General features: G+C 40.4%; 2 protein-coding genes across 2 annotated transcripts; both read left to right on the top strand.

Annotated features, from left to right (window-relative positions):
- The first annotated feature begins 1,263 nt into the window (after positions 1-1,263).
- On the top strand, positions 1,264-6,699 carry psmb9a (proteasome 20S subunit beta 9a). Its single transcript, XM_080863698.1, has 6 exons — positions 1,264-1,613; positions 1,770-1,837; positions 1,967-2,098; positions 5,281-5,410; positions 6,037-6,178; positions 6,371-6,699. Exons 1-6 carry the CDS (start codon positions 1,563-1,565, stop codon positions 6,496-6,498), a joined length of 651 nt encoding a protein of 216 aa, XP_080719824.1. The 5' UTR covers positions 1,264-1,562; the 3' UTR covers positions 6,499-6,699.
- Positions 6,700-7,296: 597 nt separating this feature from the next.
- Positions 7,297-12,084, top strand: tap2a (transporter associated with antigen processing, subunit type a). The gene is made up of 11 exons (XM_080863657.1): positions 7,297-8,055; positions 8,519-8,633; positions 8,731-8,861; positions 8,976-9,181; positions 9,340-9,537; positions 9,639-9,767; positions 10,143-10,331; positions 10,425-10,598; positions 10,776-10,935; positions 11,107-11,243; positions 11,732-12,084. Exons 1-11 carry the CDS (start codon positions 7,464-7,466, stop codon positions 11,936-11,938), a joined length of 2,238 nt encoding a protein of 745 aa, XP_080719783.1. The 5' UTR covers positions 7,297-7,463; the 3' UTR covers positions 11,939-12,084.
- The last annotated feature ends 15,021 nt before the right edge of the window (positions 12,085-27,105 follow it).

A 27,105-nucleotide genomic window follows, 5' to 3' on the forward strand; every position in this document is an offset into this window, starting at 1 on the left:
TGGAATTTATCAAAGATGTTGTTTCCTTCAGTGAGCTGAAGGAGCCAATGAGCAACAACTTTCTCTGAGATTTTAAACATGAGTTTGGTAATTGACCTGTAATTATCTAAAACTTTGTTATCTAAGGAGGAAAGATGTTGGCTATTTATGCTGGCTGGAAAGCAGCCAGATAAGCATTGTTACTTTATAACAAAGAGAAGGCACGGGAAGATGACAGGTCAAACATTTTCAATGAATTTAGGACAGTTAATGTCCTTTGGGCAGGAAGAAAAACATATGTGTGAGAATATATAAAAAAGATTTGTTGTAAAAATCAGTTTAAACTTGGACAACAGACCTGGGTGAGAAACTTGAGCCAGTTGACAGGGTAGAGACTTGAACTACAACCTGATACTCTTGATTTCATCATTAAAGAAATGCAGATTTTGTCATAATCATAAGAAGATGACAGAAGACAGCAAACTGAGAAGGAATCTCCTATGGTTTCAAACAAGAACCCTGGACTATGTTTATTATAGTTAATTAGCTAATTAGCAAAATAAGATGTTCTCACACTCATGAGTTGGATGAGCGTGATTAGTAACTCCTTCGTGTGGAGGTAGTGAACGTGGAGATTCATTCTGCACTGTCTTCTGTGGAGACTGATGTGATCACTGATTCAAGGGGAAGAACTGATGACTGAGGCTAATCTGACTTTTAACTGTGCTATCCTATCCAGAACTAATGAACAAACACTATTAAACCAACGAACTAAGTCACTGATATCTGAAAAAAATGGTTGTGGATACAGTCATAATAGAAAGGAGAGCAGGAAATCTAGCTGCCCAGTGCTCATTAAAGATATAAAACTAAACAAATTTGTCAAAAATGACAACGTATGCAAAACGTATGCAAATATTATAGATAAACCAAGCGTGAAAACCTTATCCACTGATAGAAGTGTGGCCATAGTTATGTGTGGGCTCAGTAACACTGCACTGAATTAAAAAATGTTAAGGAATTCTGTGGCAGCGCAGTTAGAGAGATCACTGATATGTAAATTAAAGTCACCTACCAAAATTATTTATAAATTTAATATCTCCAGATGAGAGAAGATTCACGCAGCAAATCATTGCAGGATGTGGGAGGTAAAGGGAGTAAATTACAATACAACATAAACCGACAGTGAGTGGAACACAGTTTAGGTATAAATACGCCTTTTTGGCTCCCCTGTTCAGCTGTTATACTTTCTCAGTGTTGACCTACTGAACTGCGTGCAGCACAAAGAAGCTCAGCTGACTGAAACACAGGCTGTTACTGGTGCAGCTCAGTGCTGAGGGTGAACAAGCCTAACTTTCGATTTCGAGTTTATCAGGGAAAACATGGCGTCCGTCTAAAACCTGACTGCAGAAATCGTTTGGTAAATCAAAGCAAAAGAAGAGTAGCAAAAATAGAAGTTGAAGCATAAACGAAGGCTTTCTAAAACGTAAAAAAGTGAAATCAAACCGGAGCTGCTCGACCAAACGCTTCGGTTTACGTGAGGAATCAGACTGCTGTCGGTGTGTAGTTATCTCTGCAGCAGCATGTTGGAAGAAGCAGCACCAGAATGGTTGTCAGAGGAGGTGAAAACAGGAGTAAGTAGAAAGTTTTATGTCTTTTATAGGTTTGGTGGACTGTTGATGTGCGCAGTGCTGCGCTCTTTCTTATTTCGTGGGCTAAATGCGAACATTACAGCTGCGTATTAAGCGGAAGTAATTCTGAATATTGTTTTTTTCCTGTTTTATTCGCAGACAACCATTATTGGCATAGAGTATGATGGTGGGGTCGTGTTGGGGTCTGATTCCCGAGTGTCTGCTGGGTAAGTCGTGCCCGCGCAAACGTGCGCGTTCGCCGTGTGACCGTTTCTGCCTGGATAACAGGTCCTTCTTCCTCCTATTTTAACATATTCACCCTTCAATGTGAATCTCTCCCTTCATCCTCCACACAGAGAGACGGTGGTGAACAGGGTGATGAACAAACTGTCTCCCCTCCATGATAAGATCTACTGTGCTCTGTCAGGATCTGCAGCAGACGCTCAGACCATGGCTGAGATAGTCAACTACCAGCTGGATGTGCACAGGTAAATGCACAAAGTACTGAAAAAAGGCTGATACACTGTGATCCTTTCATAAGTAAGGTTATAATTTAATAGTAAGATTGTAAAACAGAAAAAAGCTTAAAGTCTGATTAAGCTTGTTTGCATCCAGTCCTAACCGTAACCCAGAATGTTGGGATGCTGTGTAAAATCTAAATAAAAAAACATTATGAATGATTCACAAGTCTGATAAACCACTATGTTATTCACTATAGAGTGTATAAAAACATCACACAATTGAAGTGAGGAAGTAAACTATTTAAAAATATATTATCTCATTTCACATTTCTATGGCTGCAGAACATATGAAAAAAACATAGGGCCAAGTTTACCACTGTGTAGTTACCCCTCTTATTTTACCAACAGTCTGTAAGCATCTGGCATATGAAGAGAGCACCTGCTGAACTTTTGAGAGAGTAGTATTGTCCCATTCTTCTGTGGTAGAGCATTTTAGCTAGACTGGACTGCATGCAGGTCAGTACAGCATCCAGACTCTTCTACTACGAGTCACGCTTTTGTTATAGCTTCAGTATGTGGTTCAGCATTGTCTTGCTGAGATATGCAAAGTCTTGCCTGACAAAGATGTGGTCTGCGTGGGAGCATATATTCCTCTAAAATCTGTGTATACGTTTCATCATCAGCTGTGGCTGTAGTGGTTGTAGCTCAGTAGATAGAGCAGGTCAATAAGTAATCGGAAGGTTGGTGGTTCGTTGGTGGTTCCTGTAGTATCAGGTAAATGAGAAGAGGTAGGAGCGTTTGTGGTGGGTTGTTGTTGGGAGGGGGATTAAAAATAATAAAGGATACTCACTGGAGTAATGGTGGGTGTTGTGTGTCTGTGAGTTATGCCTCCAGTTAGATAACACCCACAACCTCTAATAACGGAACAGTTCCTGCCTCCCCCAGTCTGCATGGCAAGTATCCTTCAGCAAGATACTAACCCCAAATTGCTCTCCGATGATTCCATCAGAGTATGAATGTGTATGAACGTTTAAATTGAAAGCACTTAAAGTATAGAAGAAAGTGGTTGTGTGATGGGTGAATGTAGCAAGTTGTATAAAGTGCTTTGAGTGCTCCAGGACAGTAGAAAAGCACTATATACGAATCAGTCCATTTACAGTGCCTTTTCAAATGTGCAAGCTGCCAACGCCACAGGCACCATATCATCAGAGGGTCAGACTTTCGAACTAAGCCAGTAATAAGCCAGATGGTCCCTTTCCTAGTCCGCAGGTACCAGTGTCCATGTTTTCCCAAGAGAATTTCAAATTGTGATTCATCTGACCAGAGAGCAGTTTTCAACAATTCCTCAGTCCATTTAAAATGATCCTTGGTCCAGAGAAGATGGTGGTGTTTCTGGCTCATGTTCACATAGGGCTTCTTCTTTGGGTGACAGAGCTTTCACCTGTGTTTCTGGATAGCACTGTGAACTGCTTGCTCAAAGACAGTGATTTTTGGAAGTGTTCCTAAGCCCATGAAGTGAGTTTGATGACAGAATCATGCCTGTTTTTAATGCAGTGCCACCTGAGGGCCCAAAGATCACAGGTATCCAGTACTGATTTTCAGCCTTGGCCCTTGCACACAGAGATTTCTGCAGACTGACTTTTTTTTGATGATATTATGAACTGTAGCTGATGAGATATTCAAAGTCTTGAATTTTACATTTAGGAAAATTATTTTGAAATTTGTAAAAAATAGTCAGCACTTTTGTTTTTGCTGATTGCTGAACGTATGCCCAACTTTACGTCTGAGTAACTCTGCCTCTAAAACATGTTTTTTTTGTAGCCAATCAAGTTACTGACTTGTTGCCAGTTTACGTTATTAGCTGTAAAATGTTCCTCTTGCTTTTTCTTTTTAGTACTACTTACTTTTCCAGCCTATTTTTGACCCCATCCCAAACTTTAGCTCATTTTGAATTTGTTACTGCCATCAAATTCAAAATGAGCTAATATTTTTCATTAAACAGTAAACTGGCTTAAACTTTTAGTGTATTTTATAGGTTCTATTGTGAGTAAAATATGACTATGAGATTTTTAAACCATTGCTGTCTGATTGTATTTACATTTTACAATGCACAACAACTTTATTGGAATTGGGGATTTATAAGCTTATTAAAAATTAACAAGTTTAAATCTATCTCTCAATATTTTTTAACTCTAAATACCTTTAGTTGAGTCACCTACATTCCAGTAAATGTTTTGGAACATTTTTTTTCTGGTTTCTTTATTGTTCAAACTAAAATGGTATTCAGAGTAAAAGTCTAGATATTATTGTGAAAAAAATGATAAATACTAACACTGAGTATACTATTTTCCTAATGAATATCTTCAAACTTTTTATGCTGAATATTTCTTAGAATTTAGCCTATTAGAGCGTGTAAAGGTCTGCCTGAAAAAAGGAAAATAAAATATATCATATTACCACATGTTGGTATTGTGTGTAGGAATCTGTCAGGCTTAATAATGTCAGGCTCCATTCAGTGCATCTAAATACATGCAGACACTTGCAAAACACGTGAGACCATACACTGAAACATTTAGAACTAAGATTTGGTAATTATCTAATTAATATTTAGAAATTGTACTTATCCTTCCTTATAATATTGTACATGGGATTTCCAGCTTTGGACCAACAGAGTTCTGTCATCGTCCTGAGTCTTTGACCCAGTATTTTTGTTTTCAATTTGTGATTCAGTCTTATGGAATTAAGAGATGTTCAGGTTCTAGTTCTGTATTACTACTCTGTCTTGAGTTCAGTATTTCTTAGTGCCTCTGGGTATTTTGAGTTCTTGGTTTTTTATGCTAATATCCTTTTTCGTGTCCTGTCCTGTCTCATTGTGTCAACTGTGTCGCCATGTTTGTTTACCTTCTGTGCCCCATGTCTGTCCGGCTCACTGTGTTCTGTGTCCGTTACTGTCTGGTTTTCTTGTCTTGCCAAATTTCTGTCTTTAGTTCTAATCTCTGTTTTTACCAGTTGCTATTCCTATTATCATATCGTGGTTAGTCTGTGTCTTTATCTCCAGGGTCTGTGTGAAGTCCACGTGTCTAAGTCTGGTCTCACTGTGCTTTATTTCCTGTTTTATTTTGATAGTCTTCTGTCTCGTGTATGTAATGTTCAGTTTGCTTTCTCGTGTATTTTCATAAAGTATGTATTATTATGTCTTCTTCTGTCAGTATCGAGGTTGGTGAGGACCCTCAGGTTCGCTCAGCTGCCACTCTGGTGAGGAACATCTCATACAAATACAGAGAGGAGCTGTCAGCACATCTGATTGTTGCCGGCTGGGACAGAAGAAATGGAGGGCAGGTCAGTAATCACATGTTGGTGGTTACAGTTTGAAAGGAACAAATAGAGCCTTTAAAACAAAGGTGTCAAACTCCAGTCCTCCAGGGGCGCTGTCCTGAAACTTTTCCATGTTTCCCTGCTGCAACACATCTGAATAAAATTAGTAGGTCATTAGCAAGACTATAGAACTTGAGTGCATGCTGAGTTACAAAGTCAGCCATTTGATTCATGTTGCAGCAGCTCATAAGTGAATGAACATGGTGCAATACAAGTACTTTTACAAGTACATTTTCCAAACACTTTACTTCACTTTAATTTACTTGAGTAGGGTTAGGGTTTGCCACCTCAGCATGCACTCAAGTTCTATAGAGTCTTGCTAATGACCTACTAATTGTATTCAGGTGTTTTTGCAGCAGGGAGACATGTAAAAGTTTCAGGACACCGGCTCTCGAGGACTGGAGTTTGACACCCCTGCTTTAAAAGATCACTGGGAAAAGTTTCATTAATACATTAATGGTTCAGAAACATCTGCTGCTTGTTGCTAGGTGCTTTGAATAAGATGCCTTAATGAGCCAACACACTTGATGTTATTACAGGTATCATCCATATAAATGACATTGCTTTGTGATATGATCCCTCCTTTACAGGTGTTTGCAACTATGAAAGGGCTCCTGACACGTCAACCGTTTGCAGTCGGCGGCTCCGGCAGCTCGTATGTTTACGGGTTTGTTGATGCTGAGTATCGCAGAGGCATGAACAAGCAGGAGTGCCAGCAGTTTGTTGTCAACAGTAAGATTTTTTCTTTTGTTTTTTTCTACAGGGCTTCTGATGATTTGATGCTCAGGGGAAACCAGACAGTTGATGTTTCTTATACTGACAGCTCACAACACCTACTCTATTATGTCATGTTACAGCTAGTAAATATTGTAATAACTTGCATTGTAAAAATAATATTGTGTTGTTCATTTCCCTTTCTCGTAGCTCTTTCTTTGGCAATGAACCGTGATGGCTCCAGTGGTGGCGTGGCTTACATCGTCACCATCGATGAACACGGCACAGAGGAGAAAGTGATTCTAGGAAATCAGTTACCCACCTTCTTTGACCAATAACACATTAGTTGTCCTCACAGAAGCTGTGGCTCACAGTTTTGGCACAACTGTCAATTAACTCAGCCTGTGATGAAACTATTAAGGAGCGGTATATCTTTAATAACAAGTTGCTGCATATCTCACTAATATCCAAAGGTATTTCAAGTTTATATCAACAAACCTTTATGTTAATAAAACCCTGTCTTTACAGTTGATTACATTTTTGTTTCATCAAATGAAATAAAATTGAAAAATAAGTTTTGCATTAAATGATGTTTGATTTCTCTGCAAAATACAAATACATTACACTGCTGCTTTTGTTACTCTTCATCATTAAGGGCAACCTTAGCCTCTTAAACTTACTAAAGATTAATTATTTGAATCTTTTAATGCAATAAATGGGTAATATTTGGAAAATATTCAGAGTCCCTGATGTTCCATAGCTCTACAGGGTTAACACAAGAAGAATCCTTGGTTCAAACCTGAGTGGGAATTTTGTCATGAATGCATCTGGAATAAAAATATGTGCCAAATCAAATATGTGAATCTATCTGCATGTGTTGACCACTTGTAAATAAGGGAGTGGCTGAAACCCCGGATGTTCCTGAAGCCTCAATATAAGTAACAGAGAAATGTTACCATCTTTTATGAGAGGCCTCTGGTCAGAGAAACAATTCTCCAAAAACAAATCACAGATTTTCTTCATTTCACTCGACAGTAAAAATCTTTAAAGGCTGCTTTATGTTCTAAGGAAACATTAACCTTTGTAACATTCAGTGTCTCATACACTGAATGTTACAGTTGCAAGTTTAATCCAGGACAATGTCGGTTGTTAGTTTGCATGTGCAGTAAAAAAAAAAAAGAAAAAAGAAAAGAAAAAGAACTTCATATAAGGGATATTAAGAAACAGTCCTGCACTGTCCTGCTTCAGTTGGTGTTGCTTTCTGCATTTTGGATTTAAGGGAAACCCCTCATCCTGTGAGAAAATGAAACTGAAAGTACATAAACCTAAAACTGTGGTCCTGCGACACAGCAGGTCATTTGAGGACGAGTGTTGCCGAAAAATGGCAGCGATCACAGCAACAACAATGCGCCAAGTCGTTGCTTTTACTTTATCACTTTCTGTCGACCTTTTGTTGTTTTACGCGTCAGGATTTGCGGTGTTTCACAGCGTCTTTGGACACTTTACGCGTCTCTGGCTCTGTGCGGCTCTCCGCTGGTTGGCTCTTATCGGCGTCTGCCTGCTCACACTCGGGGTTCCCAAAGCGTTGCTGATTCGGTTTATAACTGCGCACAGTCTGCTCCCCGCGGTGTTTGAGACCGGGACCAACGCGCTTTACAGAGAGGAGAGCGAGTGCGGCCAGCTGGGAGATGTACGCTGCTGGCTCATGTTCAGCGGAGCTTCGCTCGCTGCTGCGCTGTTTTGGGAGATCACCATCCCGGACACCGAGGAAGAGGCCGAAGGTAAAGAGCAGAAACAGAAGTCGAGAGTGCTTTTCACGAGAGTCGTCCGACTGTTCAGACCAGACTATCCCCTGCTGTTTGGAGGACTTGTGTTCCTGTCGCTGGCTGTCATCTGTAAGTATACTGTGATACTTCATCTCTAACAAAGGTGATGCTAAGATAATAAGACTGATGGGTCTGAACACAGAAAAGAATGTTGTGGCTGTAGCTCAGGTGGAAGAGCGGATCAGCCACTAACCAGAAGGTCGGTGGTTCGATCCCAGGCTGCTCCAGTCTGCATGCCAAATATCCTTGGGCAAGATACTAACTCCATGTTGCTCTCCGATGCATCCATCGGAGAATGAATGTTAGATACTTAAGCTTAGAAGTGCTTGTGTGATTGAATGAATGATACATGATTTACCAATGTTAAACACTAGGAAACTTTATTATTGTACATATTTTAAAATAGTATGGTCAATATGGGAGATGTTATCCTCTGAAGAGCTACGATTCTGTTTTTGGAACTAAATTTATTCTGATAACAATGATGGTGGTTTATTTTATTTGGGATTTTTATTTGTGCATCTCTTCTCAGGTGAGATGTTCATCCCTTTCTACACTGGGAGAGTCATTGACATCCTTGGAAGTAATTACCAGGAGAATGACTTCCTGTCTGCTCTCCTCTTCATGGGCCTTTACTCTCTGGGAGGGTAAGAGGCAGACAGTGTATTTTCTTCAGGTTTATTCTGTCAATCAAATGTAATATATAACTGACTTTTCCCCCCAATTTATTGATGGTTTGATTAGTTCTGTCAGTGCTGGCTGCAGAGGGGGTCTTTTAATTTGTGCCATCAGCTCCTACACATGCAGAATCAAAGTTAAGCTGTTCGGGGCTTTGACTCAACAGGAAATCGGATTCTTTGAGACCATAAAGACAGGTAAGGCTGTCATGTGCGCACAAAGGACAGAATAAGTAAAGAAGAAATTAAAATGACGAGGCCAAGGAAGGACAGAATGACTTCAGTAAAGGCTTTTATTAATTTTCCATGCAGGTGAAATCACATCCAGGCTGTCTAAAGACACTAACCTGATGGGAAGAACAGTGTGTCTGAATGCCAACGTACTGCTGAGGACTTTCCTTAAGACACTGGGCATAATCTCTCTAATGTTGAACCTCTCATGGAAGCTCACATTCCTGGTACTGATGGAGACTCCCATCACTGGCCTCTTACAGAACATGTATGACACACACTACCAGGTAAAAGCAGGTTTAAAGAGACAATAAACTGATACCGAATCCTCATAGTCATAAGTGTGTGATGCCATGGAAGTAACCTTAATTAAAATAAAACAAATGTGAGTGATTTACAAAGGTTTACAGTAAATTTGTTTCCTTCTCCTTTATGCTTTCCTCAGAGGTTGACCCTGGCTATGCAGGACTCCATGGCTTTAGCAAATGAATCTGCAAATGAGGTAGTGTCTGGAATCCGAGTAGTACGAAGCTTTAACACAGAAAAGCATGAAATCTGCCGCTATGGTGACCGCTTGATGGTCACACACACCATCAAAACTCGCCGGGACACTGTTAGGGCTGTTTACCTGCTTGCACGAAGGGTAAGGTGTTTGTTTTTTGTGTCTTTTAGAGAACAGGGTGTGTTTGTACAAATTGTTGTGTATTGCCGTATTCAGCAGCATTGGTGTGTGTGTCTATACAGCTGACAGGGTTGGCCATGCAGGTCTTTGTGTTATACTATGGACGGCTTTTCATCCAGAAGGGACAGATGACCACAGGGAACCTGGTTTCCTTCATCCTCTATCACTCAGATCTTGGAGACAACATCAGGGTATCCCATAATGCTTTCTGTTATGTTATCATTCAGGACTTGTGATTACAAACTTTCAGGTGAATTAGCCTGCAGCATCAAAATTGAAGTTTCTGAGCTCCAAAAATTCCAAAATCACAAAATAACTGGAGACAATTTTTTGCTGGAACATAAAACCTAAATGCTGCCTCACCAGGTTTTTAACTCATCCTCAGCACAGGCAGAAGAACGGTGTCAGATGACTGACAAAGTGTTGATGGTTCAAAGCTTTTACACCATTTTTCACTATTTTAAGTATTTGATTGCAAAATATTATATCATATGCAATATTGAACATACATGCATCTCTGTTATTATTATTAAGTGATCCATTTACCAAAGACTGTCATCTTTCAGACGCTCACCTTCATCTTTGGTGACATGCTGAACTCAGTGGGGGCTGCTGGGAAAGTGTTCGAATACCTGGACCGAAAGGCTCTGGTCAGCACAGACGGCAAACTCCAACCTGATCAGCTGAGAGGACACATCAGCTTCAAGAGTCTCAACTTCACCTATCCTGCAAACCCCAACAAAACAGTGCTGCAGGTGAGAATGCAATACAGGCGGGTTGGTTAATGTGGGTGTGATTGTCCTATCCATTTATTCTGTTAGAATAACCACATTTATAACGTGTTTCAGGACTTTTCATTGGAGCTGAAGCCTGGTCAGATGATGGCACTGGTGGGTCCATCTGGAGAAGGAAAAAGTACCTGCGTGAGTCTGCTGGAGCGTTTCTACGAGCCTCAGCAGGGAGAAATCCTGCTGGATGAAGAACCGCTAAAATCCTATGATCACCAGTTCCTCCACAAGAAGGTGATTCATCATGAATCCTGATGCTTTTTGAAAGCTTCCGTCTCCTGTCTGTTTTTAAAATGTCTATTTATTCAAATATACTAAAACACATGATTTTTAGATCATTATATTAATAATCTGTCTCTGTAAGAAAGTTGTCTCATTCTACATGTATAATGTGCTATGTGTGTTTAACAGATCTCTGTGGTGAACCAGGAGCCTGTGCTCTTCTCTGGCACCATCAGACAAAACATTGAATACGGGCTTAAAGGCTGCTCATTGGATGAAATCAAGGACGCAGCAATGAAAGCCAACGCCCACGACTTCATCATGCAGCTTGAGAAAGGCTACGATACAGGTACAGAGTTTAAACTTCCTCTCAGGCTGTTTTTCATGGCTGCATGCAGACCTGCTTTGCATGAAGTTCTTCATCACTGGGACATCAGAACATTGTAGATTCACTCTGTATTATAAGATATGAATATGTTTGCATTAAAACTTAATCTGTGACTTTATGTCCGTTTCTCAGAGGTGGGTGAAGGTGGAGGTCAGTTAGCTAAAAGTGAGAGGCAGCGCATCGCCATCGCTCGGGCTCTCGTCAGACGGCCTCAGGTCCTCATTCTGGATGAAATCACCAGCTCTCTGGATACTGAGAATGAAAATAAAGTATGTTGCACATTTGAAGGTCTCGCCAGCAGCCAGAAGCTTCTAGGTTTACGTTTCAAAGATGGACTCAAAAATTGAAAGTTTAATGTGCTTTTAACCCCTACATGATGAATAGTCAACTAAACTCAAACACTTATGACTACATGTTGTAACTTTAATACTACAAAAGTCACAAACAGTCTTCAGTCTTCTGCAGGCGACTAAATCAGAGAGCATTTTGATTATCTGCTCATTGGTCTTGCATGTTTGAAAGAAACCCATCATAAACATGTATTTATTTCATAACAAAACATTTATTTAACAGAACATGCTGTGAAATATTCTTATTTTTCTGTTATATTAACTAATGTTATAAAAATTAATTTCTTTTAAAATGTCCTACTAATAGGAACTGTTTTTTGTTGTTTGTTGTCTGTGCTTTCAAATAGAAAAGATAATTCACGAGGTTTATAACTAATAATATATTTTCTCCTTCTGCCTCTGCACAGATTCAGCAGTCCCTCGCTAGCATCCCCAACCAGACCCTCCTGGTGATCGCTCACAGGCTGAAGACCATCGAGAACGCAGATCAGATCGTTGTTGTAAGTGGTGGAAAAGTTGAAGAGCGAGGGACTCACAGGGAGCTGATGGACATGAAGGGAAGCTACTACAAACTGAAAGAGGAGCTCTTCACTGAAGGAAACTCACCACAGTAACAAACCACTGAGTCTGTGCTGAAGCTCGATGTCCTGAGATCTTTGTCTGTAAAACTCTGCTGCAAACAGATGTGTGAGAACGAGCCGGAGGTTATGTAAATATTGAATATATGTTGTTTTGTATATATTTGGTAATAAACCTTTGATTAAATTATACATATGTTTGATTTTTTTCTTAAATATGTATCTTCATGATATAATCTTGTTCCATTTCCTGGCTTTTGATAAAGGTGAATAAATGTTTAACACGTCAAACGTATGAAGCCATAAACCTTCATTTATCGTTAATCAGAGAGATCAAAGGTTACTTTATTTCCCTCCAAAAACACCACAGAAAATTAATCTCAGACTCATCTAAATGTGCTGGATCGTTTCCCCATATTTACTTAAAAACTTTCACTGGACATTTAATGGCTTCGGCCATTTGATAAATTTTTCCCAATGAAGGAAAAACTGAGATGGTCACATTTTCAAAATGCCACAAAATCGGTGCAGCTGAAATTAAAATAATAGTACCCTGTTACGTTACTGTGACAGGAAAAACAATTAAAAAATAATAAGTAATTGTACTAAACACCCAAATTACATTAATACTCATGCTTGTAGTAATCTAAAGGTTTCTGTGATTACATATCGGTGCCTCTCCTGTTCATCGCGTCTCTGGTATCTCTGCTTTTGAAGGATCTAACTGCATTTTTTGCCCAGAATGAAAATGAAAGAATTTTAGATACATGCCATCAAATCTTAGCGAGGGTTGGGTTTTATTGTTCAAGCTGGTGGAAACTCCCCGAGTGTCAGAGCTGTTTTTACTGGCAGGGAAGTTTCTGGAAAGTTGCCTGATGCCATAAACACAAAACACAGCAAAACACCCCCCCTATCGACAAAGATCAGGCTCACCTGAACCAACCTGTCGCCATTTGGTCATCAGTCTGTGAATCCACAAAATGGCGGCTGAGGTCAGGTGACTCAAACAGGGTCAGAATTTGTTTCTTTTGATCATTAATGAACTTTAAAACTTAACCAGCGCTGTGGCTTTAAAGTTTTATGAACATGTTGTATTTGTACTGCAGCCCACAGCTAAATGTGTTCTGAAACCTTGTTAACACTGCATTTATAAAAGATGACATGAAAACTCAAACGATGGAAACATCCCTGCTGTGTCTGCTAACGACAGGACATTTAAAACAAGTTTAATCATCTTCATTTTTAGCTCGTTTTGGTGCCATATTTTCCCCTAACATTAGATTAACTTATTTTCATTAGCGGGGGGTAATATTCTTGTTCAGGAGTGACATTTGGTCTTTTATTTTCACCTAAAACTCCGCGTCACAGTCCATCTGAAAACAAAGACTTTTCTTCGATGGTTAAACTCTGATAGTTTGGAGTTCCCAGGTTTCTGCTGCAGGTGTGACTCATTGCTAAACTTGGCTGTTTCCCATCCACAATCCTGCACCACCTGCAGGTTAGGAAGGCAGGAGGGCACAAACTCCCATCCGCCATCTTAGGCCGACACTGAACACTGAGTCACAAAATGGCTGACGAGTGCAAATAAAGTTAGACACTCGGTAAAATGACAGACGATTCCCCACATAGCGTTGGCATAAAACCAAAGAGTTGTGTGTTTGGTGGAGACTCAATGTGCACCTATAAATATGTTTATGCAGCATATACACGTGTGTGTTTCTGTGTGTGTTTGCGCCTCGAAGCGTTTGCCTAATCATGTCAGCACCACACGCTGCACCACACCACCGAGGTGGAAAGTCCCCGCTCTTCATGCTTTCACTTTCTTTTTATTTGATAATGCTCTTTATTCTGTGCCAAACTTATCCAAACCACAGACACGCCCAAAGTCTTGTGACCAAAAACATTATGTCTGCGAGTCTCTTTTTTAAAAACAATACATACACCAACGAATCATTATCAACACTAAATTGAACGATATCGATCATGTAGCTGCAGAGGATCGCTCTAAAGGTAGAAATTTCCTCCTGGTGTTTATGTGGATGTTACTTTGGCACGCACCACCCACTGAAACACTGCGGCAGACCGAGTGTAACAGGTTTTATTTTTACTCTGTGCTATGAAGGCTGACGAGGTTTAATCTGACACGGACAATGATGTCACTTTTCTGGAAGATGCATCTAAGAGAAATATAAAAACTGTCATGTTAAAATGTGCACTAACAGCAGACCCCTCCACGCATCGAAAATGTGAACTGAAGCACAAACTCACAGATCCCAGTCTGAGCAAGGAGTCAGATCCACAGAGGGTCGACCTGCAACCCACCCAGACCCAAAGCCTCCATCACCAATGTCCAGACACAGCAGGACACCTGCAGAGCTCCTGTCTCCACCCATGCCCCGATGCTTCACAGCTGCACATTATTGCATATTCTTAATTATAATCATTATTCCAAGTGAATCTGTTTGTTTATTCCAGTACAAAAACACCAATCAATCATTTATGCAACTAAACTGATCGTGTAGTTACAGAGCTTTGTTCTGCAGGAAAATATTGTGTTTGCAGGAACTGGTGCATTTGTTTGGCAACAATAACAGACAGCTATCAGGCGCCATTTATGATCCTGGTGATTGATTTTATTATAATGAATAGAAAAAGAATGATTGAAAATCACATTTAACAGACATAGTTTGATGAACCCAAACTGAGTTTGACGTTTGGTGGATTTGTCACCTGACAGGTTGTATTTGTGTTTGATTCTATATTTGATATTATTTAGTTCAGTCTGCAGGCCAAACAACTAAAACTGAACTACATGGATGTTTTTCTGTGTTGACTCTGCTGAGTCATCCTCACAGACTGGACTCAGTATAACATTACACTCACTTCTCTCTAAATCAAATGCATCAAATCAGCCGATGCAGCACGACGCGCAACAGAATGACACCAATGCAGCTTTATGTCATCACGTGTTGCTTGAAACATGAGAACGTGAGTTTGAACAAAGCAGAAATGAGCAGAAAAGGATTAGAAGAGACTTGAGGAGCGTGCTGCTGTATTAAACCTGAAAAACTTCACTGATCTTAGAGAAATAAAATGATTCTTGACAATTATTTTGATCTAGTTTTTCCTGAAGTAATAACAGCTGCATATCTTCACTGTGGGGTATTTTATATTGTTTTACTGTCAGGTAAAACTCCCCCAGTCTTCTGTGAATCCCCCAAATTCCCCAGATGATCGCAGGAGTTGCAACATTTAAGGCAGGACATTTGTAAGATTAAAGTCGAGAAGTCGTTTCCCAGCTTGATAGCAATGAAATCTCCAATCAAATACATGCTGTGTCATGCGGTCAGCTGGGGGAAGTCCCGGCAAAAATACTGAAGCACTGATCTGAGATCTGCTGTTGAGTCCAGAGAAAAAAACAGAACACATGACCTGGATCTGTGATACAGGCAGAGTAAGAGCGCCGCGCCTGGCTGTATCTGGCACTTTACCAGCAGACATGTGATTTACTGTAAGTCAGTTTGGTAAAGTTCGGGACTCTCAGAGAGCTCAGCACTGAGAGGACTGACTGCAGATGACTGACATCTAGTGAGAGAAAAACAGCTGAACATGGAAAACAAACTGCTCTGACTCATAAACCACAACAAGTGGTTATAAGCAGCGCTGCCACGCTTCTCACACCCGTCAAGGCTCTTTGTTATAAGATTTATTTTTCCCACGCGTGGGAAATTTCTTATTGTGTTATGATCAGTGACAACAGTGTGTGAATCCACAGCAGCTCACAGAAACCCAACAAAACCAGATCAAACAAGACAGAGAAAGCAACTTTTCCTGCTTATAACTATAATGTGATTTATGTGCGTGACTCACTTTACATATAGTTAAGCTCTCTATATCTCAGCAGCTCTACAGATAGACCCTCATCATGTTCTTGGACTCTGCGAGAGGCCTGACACAGAAGCTTTATTCAAAGGTCACATGAGGACAGGCAGACGCTCAGGATGTCGGGGCTGGTGGGAGGATTTACTTAAAAATAGAGCTGTGATAAAGAGCATTAGAAGACCAGCAGACCCCCAAAGTGCTGATCTGCAGAACTTTCACCAGAAAACCGAACACGTGACTTCCTGTAATTCAGCTGCTCAGCTGCACTCTGTCACTCTGGCTGGGTTATATCTGGGCAAAATATTAAAATAATAGATATTTAGTTTCCCACTGAAAATATTGTATTAACACTGTTGTATTACTCAAACTCACACTTCTATTTGAAATTCTTACCAAACTGCCCAGAAACACCAGATAAAGACAAACTGGGACACCTGTGGACCAGTTAGATTGAGCTCATCTGGTTTTTATGCCAGTTCACTGGAACTGATTCCAAAATCCACAGACTCCCGTTTTAAACTTTCTTCAAATTATTTCGTAACAAAAAATTTGCATTATAATAAACAGGATGCTGTTTTTAGTAGCAAATATTCTTATTCCAGCTTTTTATTATTACAAATAGATTCAACAATTTCTCTCCAACATTCCCGACCAGATCATTTTGGTGAGATCACAGGCTGAAGACCATCGAAACGCAGATCAGGTTGTTGCAGTTGGGAGCTGATGGATGTGAAGGGAAGCTACTGCAAACTGAAGCTTTTCTCTGAAAGAAACTCGCCACAGTAACAAACTGCTGAGTCTCTGCTGAGATCATTGTTCTGCACAACTGTGCAGCATAAAGCTGTGTGAGAATGCACTGGAGCTTATGTGAATATTTAATAAATGTTGTTTTGTGTTTACTGCAATTAAAGGTGAATAAATGATTGACACACATACAGGAAACACCATAAACCTTAATTTATGATCAGAGAGACCAAAGGTTGCTTTATTGGTACTTTATATCCCAAATAAAGATTAATAAACAGCATCAGAGATGAATCTAAACGTGTTATGGAATTATGTTTTATGCTTTGTGTCCCACATTTATTTAAAATAAAACCTTAAATACATTCACAGGACATTTAAATGACCTCGCAGTGAGAACAATGGATTTGGCTGAAAGGTGATCCTGTTTCTTTTACTGAAGTAAAAACCGATGGTGCCACTAAATGGGTGTGACTGTAGTTTGATGCAATGAATCAAAGAACGAAAGAAACTGATGAATGCCTTCATATCTAATGGAAAGTCCCTGACTATCAATGCTGTTTGTTTTTGGAAAACTACCAGATCTCCTCCCACAAACAGCATAACACCAACTCCCTCTGTCGACAAACATCAGCCTCAGTTTGACGAACACGTGTCGCCATTTTGTCACCGCTCCGTGCTTCCACAAAACGTCACCTCAGGTCACAGCCGGACATCAGTCAGTGTTTGTTTCTACTGAACGTTAATAAACTTTTGTCATCTTTAAAGTTTAGCCAGCGTTGAAGACTTTATGAACAACACAGGTATATTTAATATATACCTGTAGACGGGTTTTGCTGCATTATTTTTCCCCAAAACTTTGGAGCTACTTATTCTCATTCGCTGAAGTGTAATAGTAGTTAAACTCTGACAGCTGCCAGGGTTTTGGGCAGCATGACTCATTATTATATTTGGCTGCTTCCCATCAGGAGTCGCGTACCGCCTGCGGGTTACGAAGACAGGCGGGCACAAAATTACAGACCGCCATCTTAGATTGACAATCAACACACATCCAGTCACAAAATGGCCGACAACCATGTAAAGAATGATAGATACCTAGACTGATGACCACAAAAGAAAAGAGTCGTGTTTATACTCAAACCTGTGTGTAAATATTTTAACGTACGTGTTTTTGTGTTTTTGTGTGTATGTCTTCGTATGTACGTGTGTTTGCGTCTCGAAGCTTTTGCCTAATCACTGTAGCACCATATCACCACACTTCAGAGGCGGGAACTTCCCGCTCTTCATGCTTTCACTTTCCTTTTTGTGTAATGCTTTTCATTCAGCGCCAAAACTGACCAAACTAAAAACACGCCCAAAGTCTTGTAACTGAAAACATGACGTTTGTGATTCTCTGTCACAGTTTGTGTTTTGGTTTTGTTTTTTGCAGTGCTTTACATCAAACAGCCACATAATTAATATCACTAAAGTGAATAATACTGATAATCTGATTTCAGAGCTTTGTTCTGCAGGTAAATATTTCCTGCTGGTGTTTATGCAGATGTTTCTTCGCCACGTTCCACCCACCGAAACGCTGCTGCAGACCGAGTGGAACAGGTTTTTACTCTGTGCAGTGAAGGCATGATGTCTAATGACAAACACTGACATCATAAATTTTACTGAAATATCTCAGAAAATCATGATGAAATATGAAAACACTCATGTCAAAATTTATGCACCTCCCCAATGGCAGCGTCCTCCACTGAACCCAGCACACTTCAAAGAAACTGACCTGATGGCGTTCACCCGACTCTCAAACTCACAGATCCCAGTCTGATCTGATGGATCACGGTCAGATCATCTGAAGCCCACTGTGTAAACTCCAAGACCCAAAGGATCAAATGCCAACGTCCAAACACTGCATGACACCCTCCACGGGTCCTGTTTCCATTCTCGATGGTTCACAGCTGGACCGTGTTAGGATCTGTTAGGGTGTGAGGATCCTAACACGGAGGATTTAAACTTCAAGTCACCAAGTGTGTGCTACACCATTTTCAGTCTTTAAAGTATTTCCTACCATGATATCGTTCATTTATTCTCCAACAACTTTTCATAGTTTTCACAGGGTCGTGGAAAGTTCTTGCTTAATGCCCAAAGTGTCAATGCAGACAGAGCAGAGTAATTTCCTTTGGGCTAAAAATGACTGAAAGCCATGTTTGATGATATTTAAGCATTTTTAGAATATCAGTCACAGATAAAGACGAATCATTTTATTGTCATTGTGTCTTCATACAATAAGATTTTATTTTGCAGGTCTCAGCACAGAAAAGATGAGACACTAAGCTCGCCCTTTTACATGCACATACACACAAAAAAGAAAGACTCTATATAAAGCAGCACTATCAAACTCCACCATGTGTGCGGGTCTGCAGAATAAACATGAGCAAAAAGTCACAGAACTGAAATGGATTTCACAGCTCTGATCAAGAAGCTGTCTCTCAGTCTGGTGGTGTATAAAGAGTCCATTTCCAGGGTGGGTGGGGTCTGCAGCGATACATGTGGCCTTTTTTTGGATGCGAGTCCAGCTGTTGAAGTTGACTTTGAACAATCCCCAGTGCTGTTCTCACCACCTGGGCCAAAGTCTTTCTGTCTCGTGGTGCAGCTGCTGTACACTTTCATACTAAGACAGAGGATGCTTTCTGTTGTTGCTCTGTAGAAGTTCAAAAGCAGCTCAGAAAGTCTGGTCTGTTTTAGCTTCCTGAGGAAGAAGAGCCTCTGTTGGGTTTACTTAGCAGTTTGGTTTGATTCGGCAGCCTTTAACCAGGAAACAATGGAGTCAAAAATTAAATCAGCTGTGCAACAGAAAAACAACATTTTTGGATCTTTTGTATATTTTATATTTTTAATATCCAAAAAAACTCTGGTTGCTTATCTCTGAACCTTCACGGCCCGTGTAGGATAAAGAAAATACTGACTTCACAGACTGGTTTCAGCATGCATTACACTCACTTCTCTCGCAACTGAAACTAATAAAGCAGTCGATGCAGCACAAAATGACACCAGTGCGGCTTTACCATCACGTGTTGTTTGAAACATGAGATCATGAGTTTGAACAGAGTAGAAATAAATGGAAAAGGACTGGATAGAATAATCAGGAGGAGCATGGCGCCATATAAACATCACTGATCTTAGAGAATAAGGTGATTCTTGACAGTTATGTTGATCTGTGTTTTTTCCTGCAGTAATAACAGCTGCATATCTTCACTGTGGGGTATTTTTATTGTTTTATTGTCAGGTAAACCCCCCCGGTCTTCTGTGAATCCCCTAATTTCCCCTGGGTATCGCGCCATTGCAATATTTACTGCAGGAAGTTCGTAAGGTTACAGTTGAGAATTCGTTTCAAAGCTTAATGTTAATGAAACAATATCCAGTCAAACACGGTCAGCTGAGGGAAATCTGGGAAAAAATACTAAAGCACTGATCACCAGAGAGGAAAAAATACCAAACAGAAACTGATCGTCCGTCAGCAAAATAAAACCCATGACCTGGATCTGTGACAAAGCCTTTAAGGCAGAGTAAGAGCGCCGCGCCTGGCTGTGTCCGGACCTTTACCAGCAGACATGTGATTTTCAGTAAAAGCTGTGAGCCTGGCAGTTTGGTAAAGTTCGGGACTTTCAGAAGGCTCGACGCTGAGAGAACTCACTGTGCACGACTGTCATCTAGTGAGAGAAAAACAGAGCTGAAAATGGAGAATAAACAGCGATGACTCATAAACCACAAGAGGTGGTTATAGGCAGTGCTGCCATGCTTCACATGCCTTTGAAGGGTTTGTGTTGGTATGTTATGTGAAGATCAACAGGAAACCAAAATCATGTGAGTGACAGGAGGGTTTGAAGCCACAGCGGCTCACAGAAACCCAACAAAGCAGCTCAGATAGGAGGCAGCAAGTTACAGAGAGCAGCTCCTCCAGTTAATGAAAACACTGCTGTAATTTATTTTCAGTGCATGAGTCACTTTATATGTTCAAACTCTATATTTCAGCAGGTCTACACATAAAAACTCCATGATTTTGTTTGACTCTTGAAGCCTCGACACAGAAGCTTTATTCAGAGGTCACATGAGGACAGCCAGACTCTCAGTGTGTCTGGAGTTCAGCAGCCTGGTGGGAGGATGATGTCATTTACTTAAAATAGAGTCGGGATGAAGAGCATTCAAAGACCAACAGCACCCCGAGTGCCGATCTCCAGTATTTCACCAGAAAACCGACCACGTGATTTCCTGTAATTCTGGCACAGCCGCTGGGTTGGTGTTGGCAAAAGATCTGAATGATAGACTTTGAGTGTCCCAAGTGGGAGGAAATAAACCTGAATTAAATGCTATGAATGTTGTACTGACACTAATACTCCGGTACTGGAACTGGTGTTGCTCAGACTGCAAAGCAGTTTGGTTTGATGTCAGGACACAGTAACAGTGTGTGAAATGTTATCTCATTAAAACTGTTGTCGTTACTGGTTACTGGAGGACCAATAGCACCTCATTTGTTGAACTCAGACATTTTTCGAAACAAGACAACCACCTGATTTCCTGTAATTCAGCTGATCGGGAGAACCATCACTCTGACTGGGTTTGGTGTTGACAAAATGTTTGTACGTAGATCTCGAGTGCCCCCCTGTGGGATCAAATAATAGTGAATAAAAGGACACTAACACTCAGGTGTTGTTCAAACCAACGGCTTTTAAATTAAAACCAAACTACTTGAACAACTTCAGGAGCCTAAAAATGAAGCTGACATAGAAGTGTGCAAAACTATTGTTTCTATATAGTGCAGCAGATCATGTAACATTACAGGGAACTCATTCACAGGTGGATACGAGTACCAGAGTGAATCCACCATCTGACTGGGGCCTTTCTGTGTGGAATCAGCATGTTCTCGCCTGTTTGTGTGGGATCTCTGTGGGTACTTCGGCTTCTTCCCACAGTCCAAAGACATTCAGTTAGCTAGGCGCTAACTGATGATTCTAAATTGCCCATAGGTTTGAATGGTTCTGTGTCTCTCTGTGTTAGACCTGCAACAGACTGGTAACTTGTCCAGGGTGTACCTCACTTCTTGCCCTTTAGCTGATGTAAGATACCAACAAAGTCAGAATAAGTTTTTAAGTTATATATTTGACCTCCTTATAGTCAAAAGCATGGATATCCAGAATGAAACCTCTACATTTTTATCTAGTGGTTGAAAGTCTGTAGTAAAGCATCTGTTTCCTAAGATGGAAATTAATCTGAAAATGTAAAAATTAAAACAGCTGCTAGGATTTTTCAAATTACTGGAACAAACAAAATTGTGGACATGTATCTGCTTTTGAATGATTATTTCAATTATCTACTTAATTTAGTGCAACATGTTACTGGCCCCTCACATAACATCACATGATGTATTCTAACTTTGTTCATCTCAGTTCCAGTAAAACTGAGGTTCTTGTGTTTGGCCCTGACAGTTTCTTCTACGGAGGTCAGTCAGTACATCGGTCCTCTCACCAGTAACATCAAATTACCTGCTAAGCACCTTGGTACCATCTGTGGTCTTGGATCTCACATCTCAAAGCTCATCCAGCCTTGTTTCCTTCACCTCAAAAATAAATCAAACCTTTACTGTCAGTTTTAAATTCTTGGGGGTAACTGTGACCGAGGACCTGTCCTGGGGCAACCATATCACCTCAGTTGTACGGAAGGCCCAACAGCGCCTCTACTACCTGAGGAGACTGCGGAGCGCACACATTCCCAGATCTCTGATGTTGAACTTCTACAACTGTGCCATCAGCAGCGTTCTGACGTATGGATTTCTAGTGTGGTTCCCCAGCTGCACCAAGGCCGATCAGCAAGCACTCCAGCGGGTGGTGAAAGAAGCTGGCAGAATTATTGGAACAAGTCTGCCAGAGATCAGTAATATCTTCCCCACTCGCTGTCTGAGGAGGGTGCACAGTATCCTGCGGGACCAACATCACCCTGCGCGCCACCTTTTCCATCTGCTGCCCTCAGGGAGAAGGTACAGGTCTATACAGGCCAGAACATCCAGACTGGCCAACAGCCTGTATCCACAGGCTGTGAGGCTCCTGAACTCTCTGCCCCCCTCTCACGGACAATAACCATATCCAACTTCTTAATAGCAATGAACTGGTCTGCATTGGTGCATCATATCTTTATTCTCTTCCCCCTCCTGCCCCCCCCCCCCCCCCTCTTTCTTAAATAGATAACTATCATATCTGATATCATATCTCACAGTACAATAATATTGAATGGGTTGCATTGTTGTATTTTGTCATGTTTCTCAGGTCTTTGTCTGAATTTCTACGAACATTATTGCTAAGGATAGTCTTATTGCATTGGAGTCACACTGGGTTAAATATGTACACTTGGGTTTTAAGGGGTATTTATTATTATTTTTATTTTTTATTTTTTTTGGGTTGTATGGAAGCCCCAAACGCAATTTCATTGTTCTTGACAATGACAATAAATAAATAAATACTTAAATACTTAAAGTTAATCACCTGAAACTTTTAATTCACCCTTTAATTTTCTCCTGCCTTGATTATTGTTACTCACTTTTCAATTCAATTCAATTCAAATTCTTTATTGTCCCAAAATAGAAATTAGTTTCACATCTCTCAGTCCTACATAGTTTATCATCTCAAAGAATCACAGCATCGAGACCGCTAAAAAAACTAGCCGACACACCTATTCTTGCATCACTTCATCTTCCAGTGAAATTCAGCGTCCACTTTAAAATCCTGCTAATTTGCAAAGCTCTACATGGACAAGCCCCTCTTTATATTGCAGAGGACTTATCACTGCAGCTGGCCTCTCTGATTCCCCAACCAGGGTCTACTAACTGTCCTGCTGATTTTAAAAACAGAAGCAATTGTGGTTTTAAGGTTGTGGTGCCCAAACTACGGAACAACTTTCCTCAACCTACCTGGTCGGCTGATTCTGTGGTTAGTGTTAAATGACTGCTGAAAATACATTTTTACAGGTAAGCCTTCCCATAATCTTTTCACCTTTATTTTGGGCCATAGATTACAACAATTTGTATGTATGGAAGTTAAGAGGATGAATAACAGCCTGTTTATAATCTTGAGGGACGGATGATAATCCGTGAACTGTTGTTACTGTAAACACACACGGCCCAACATTACAGAAAACTTTGAGTAAAAAACATGGATGAAACATCAGGAATATTTATGTTATCAACCGCAGTAAGGATGATATCAATATTAGCTGAGACATGGGACGGGATGAGAAACAGAAGGATTTATGTAGCTTTGATATTATTAATTTTTCCAATAAAAACAAAAAGTTTTCAGTCTTCATTATGCTGAACGGCTGTGGCATTTTTGGATTCTCTCTACTATTACAATCGCCTGAGAGGAATAAGCAGCCCTTGAATCTTTCAAATGTGATGTTAAAAGAAAATAGAAGTTCCTCTAAATGAATGAGGTGGAGCTGTGTTGTTTTCCATAAATGCTCCACTATCAGCTTTGCTGTGGTTCAAGCTGCGAATCTTTGTGTTTATCCACGAAGCGTAATTGTTAAAAGCAGCATTTCTCATTTTAAAAAGAGCTTTTCTGTGTAAAACAGACAAACCCTAATATTAACAGAATCTACAATAATGTAAAATATTTACATGAGAAAAGGGAGAAGCAAATTTATCAGCAGTAAGGTGATTAAAAATCACATGTGGAACACAGAAAATCCAAATTAAGAGACAATAAAAAAAGCATGATGAGAATAAAATGTCCACAGAATAAAGAGAAAAATAACCCAGAGTAATAAGAGGATCTGAAACATGTCCTTTGTTATGTATAGGGCCAGCACACGTTGGGTCAGCTTTAACGATTACATCAGTGTGAGGACCTTTCCAACATATTTATCTAACGTTCATCTATGTGAATGTTAAAATCTCCAACAATAAGCAGTCTTGACGGGATCAATGTGGAAGACAAAGAGTCACAAAAATCCTTCAATAAGGAGGTACATGGACCAGGTGGATGGTAAATAACAACCGTAAAACAGATTATTTCTTCCATCTTTAAAGATCTTAGACTCAAATGAAAAGGTTTTGGAGCTCACAGCACATAAAGCTGCAGCCAGGCACCACATCCTGAAGAATATGAGCTGAAGAATAGAAGAGAGTTTCACAAGGGAAGTGTGTGTTAGCCAGAAACAGGAAATCCATCTCCTTGGACACACTATAATCATTCAGAATGAAATTGAGGAGGCCCCGAGGCAGACCCAGGACACGCTGGAGAGATTATATCTCTCGGCTGGCCTGGGAACGCCTTGGTATTCCCCCGGATAAGCTGGAGGAGGTGGTTGGGGAGAGGGAGGTCTGGGCCTCTTTGCTTAGGCTGCTGCCCCGCGACCCGGCCTCGGATGAAGCGGATGAAGATGGATGGATGGATGGAAGATGAAATTCTTATTTGAGTTCCTGAGAGGAGATGAGCTGGGATCTTCACTGATGACAGCTGGGCAAAGAACACGAATCACCGTGCACATAAAACTCATCGGTGGGGAGACCACAAGACCTGCAGAATTTTTCCTTCTGTGCTGATCAAAGTTTGACTGAGGTAAGTGCACTTGGGACAGAACGCCTTTCGTTGCAGGTCGATTTTATAACTGTATGATCAAATGTCTTGAACACTGAGGTGAAGAGAGGTGCAAAGCTAACAACTGATCACTGCCTGGTGGTGACTTGGATCAGGTGGTGGGGGAGGATGGAGAGGCCTGGTGTACCCAAACATATAGTGAGGGTGTTTGGGGAGAATCTGACAGCATTTCAAAGGAGGCTGAAGATATTGAGTCCAAGTGGACTGTGTTTCACACCCCACTGCCAAAGCAGCTACAGAGAGCTGAGGCGGGTGATGGGCGCCTGTCTGGTCAGTAATTCCAAAAACCAGATGGTGACCATCAGAGGTGAAGGGAGCTATTAAGGTGAATTATATTTATCTTATCAGGCTCGGTTGTGTTCTACTGTGAATAAAATATTTATTTATGAGGCATTTTATTTAAATTTTACACAGTGAACCAGCTTTTGAAACTTGTTGCTTCCACCCTCACACATGGTCACAAGTTCTGAATAGTGACTATAGGTCACTGAGAGGCCACCTGATATAAGTGGCAGAAATGAACCCCCTGAGAAGGATGGCTGGGCGATAGAGTGAGGAGCTTGGTCATTCATGGAGGCCTCAGAATATCTTATTCACAGTATAAACTACATACAGCACTTTGTAAAGCACACAAACGCTGATGATTCTCCCATTTACACAGAAATACTGTACATGAAAACAGGACACGACCCAAACACAGCCTGAGGCACAGCTGCTCCTATTTGAATAGAAGTATGTTGAACAATACCCACGTATAGTACCAATACAACATATTAATTGCATTTCATTCTTCTCCTTCTTTTTTTTTGAATCCCGCCAGGGGGCACTCGTGTTCAAATCTTTTGGCAAGAACAGTCCCACCAGTGTACTGTTGACACGTCACCAGGCCAAATAATTTACATGAAATCAAAGGGTAATCTGGCTTTATGGTGAAAAGTAAAACAAACACACACACACACACACACACACACACACACACACACACACACACACACACACACACACACACACACACACACACACACACACACACAATGAGGTTCCAGTGTCTTGACTTAAAAACAGGCGCCAAACCAAACTGTTCTCATTTTGTTTATCTGTGCTGTTTTTTTATTTGTTAAAAATAAAACTATATAGGATCAAATTAAATGTTTCACACATTTATTTTAAATTCAGAGTTACACAAAAAATATTTACACATGTAGCATACTTGTAGCGTTCATGCACCTATAACACCTTATAAAACCACCGTATCAGTTTTACTTCATGATATTAAACTAATTTATCCATAAAGGTTCAGATATGCATTATATCACATCATCACATCGCATAGTGACAGACTGACATGACGTATTGTAGAGCAGGACCTTAGCATTGCTGAGGTCCCACAAAAACTGGCAAATTTTTCCCAACAAACAAACTCAAATCAGTGAATACAACTGCTCAAATGTATATAGACATTTATATAGACACAAAAGGAGAAAGTGTGACTGTAGAACAGTGAATAATAGAGCCTGAGGTCCAAGAAGGAAGCCAGGCAAGCCTCAGGTTTCCAAAATGTTTAGATGGGAGAAAACAACACTCAGGCTAAAATAATGGGAGAGCTCAATATCATTTCTCCTGAGACACTCATTAAAGCTCTAGAGAAAAAAGTTTAAAAAAGACTAACAGACTACAAGAAAAAGAAAACTGGGTGATTACAAGGGCCATATGATCTCTCAGGCTGAGACGAGGAACTCACTGCAATGAAAAAATACATTAAAATTCTCCAGCATCAATGGGACAGTGCCAGAAATTACACCATAAGTGACAACATAATTTTAATGAGAGACAAGAACATTTAGTATACGATAAGATGAGATGATAAGGTGTCATAGAATGTGTCTAAATCAGCAGATGAATCTAGGCTGCTGCTGCAGTGATACGGATGGTGCACCGGTC

Source organism: Rhamphochromis sp. 'chilingali', assembly GCF_963969265.1.
Source record: "Rhamphochromis sp. 'chilingali' genome assembly, chromosome: 17".
Classification (NCBI taxonomy): domain Eukaryota; kingdom Metazoa; phylum Chordata; class Actinopteri; order Cichliformes; family Cichlidae; genus Rhamphochromis; species Rhamphochromis sp. 'chilingali'.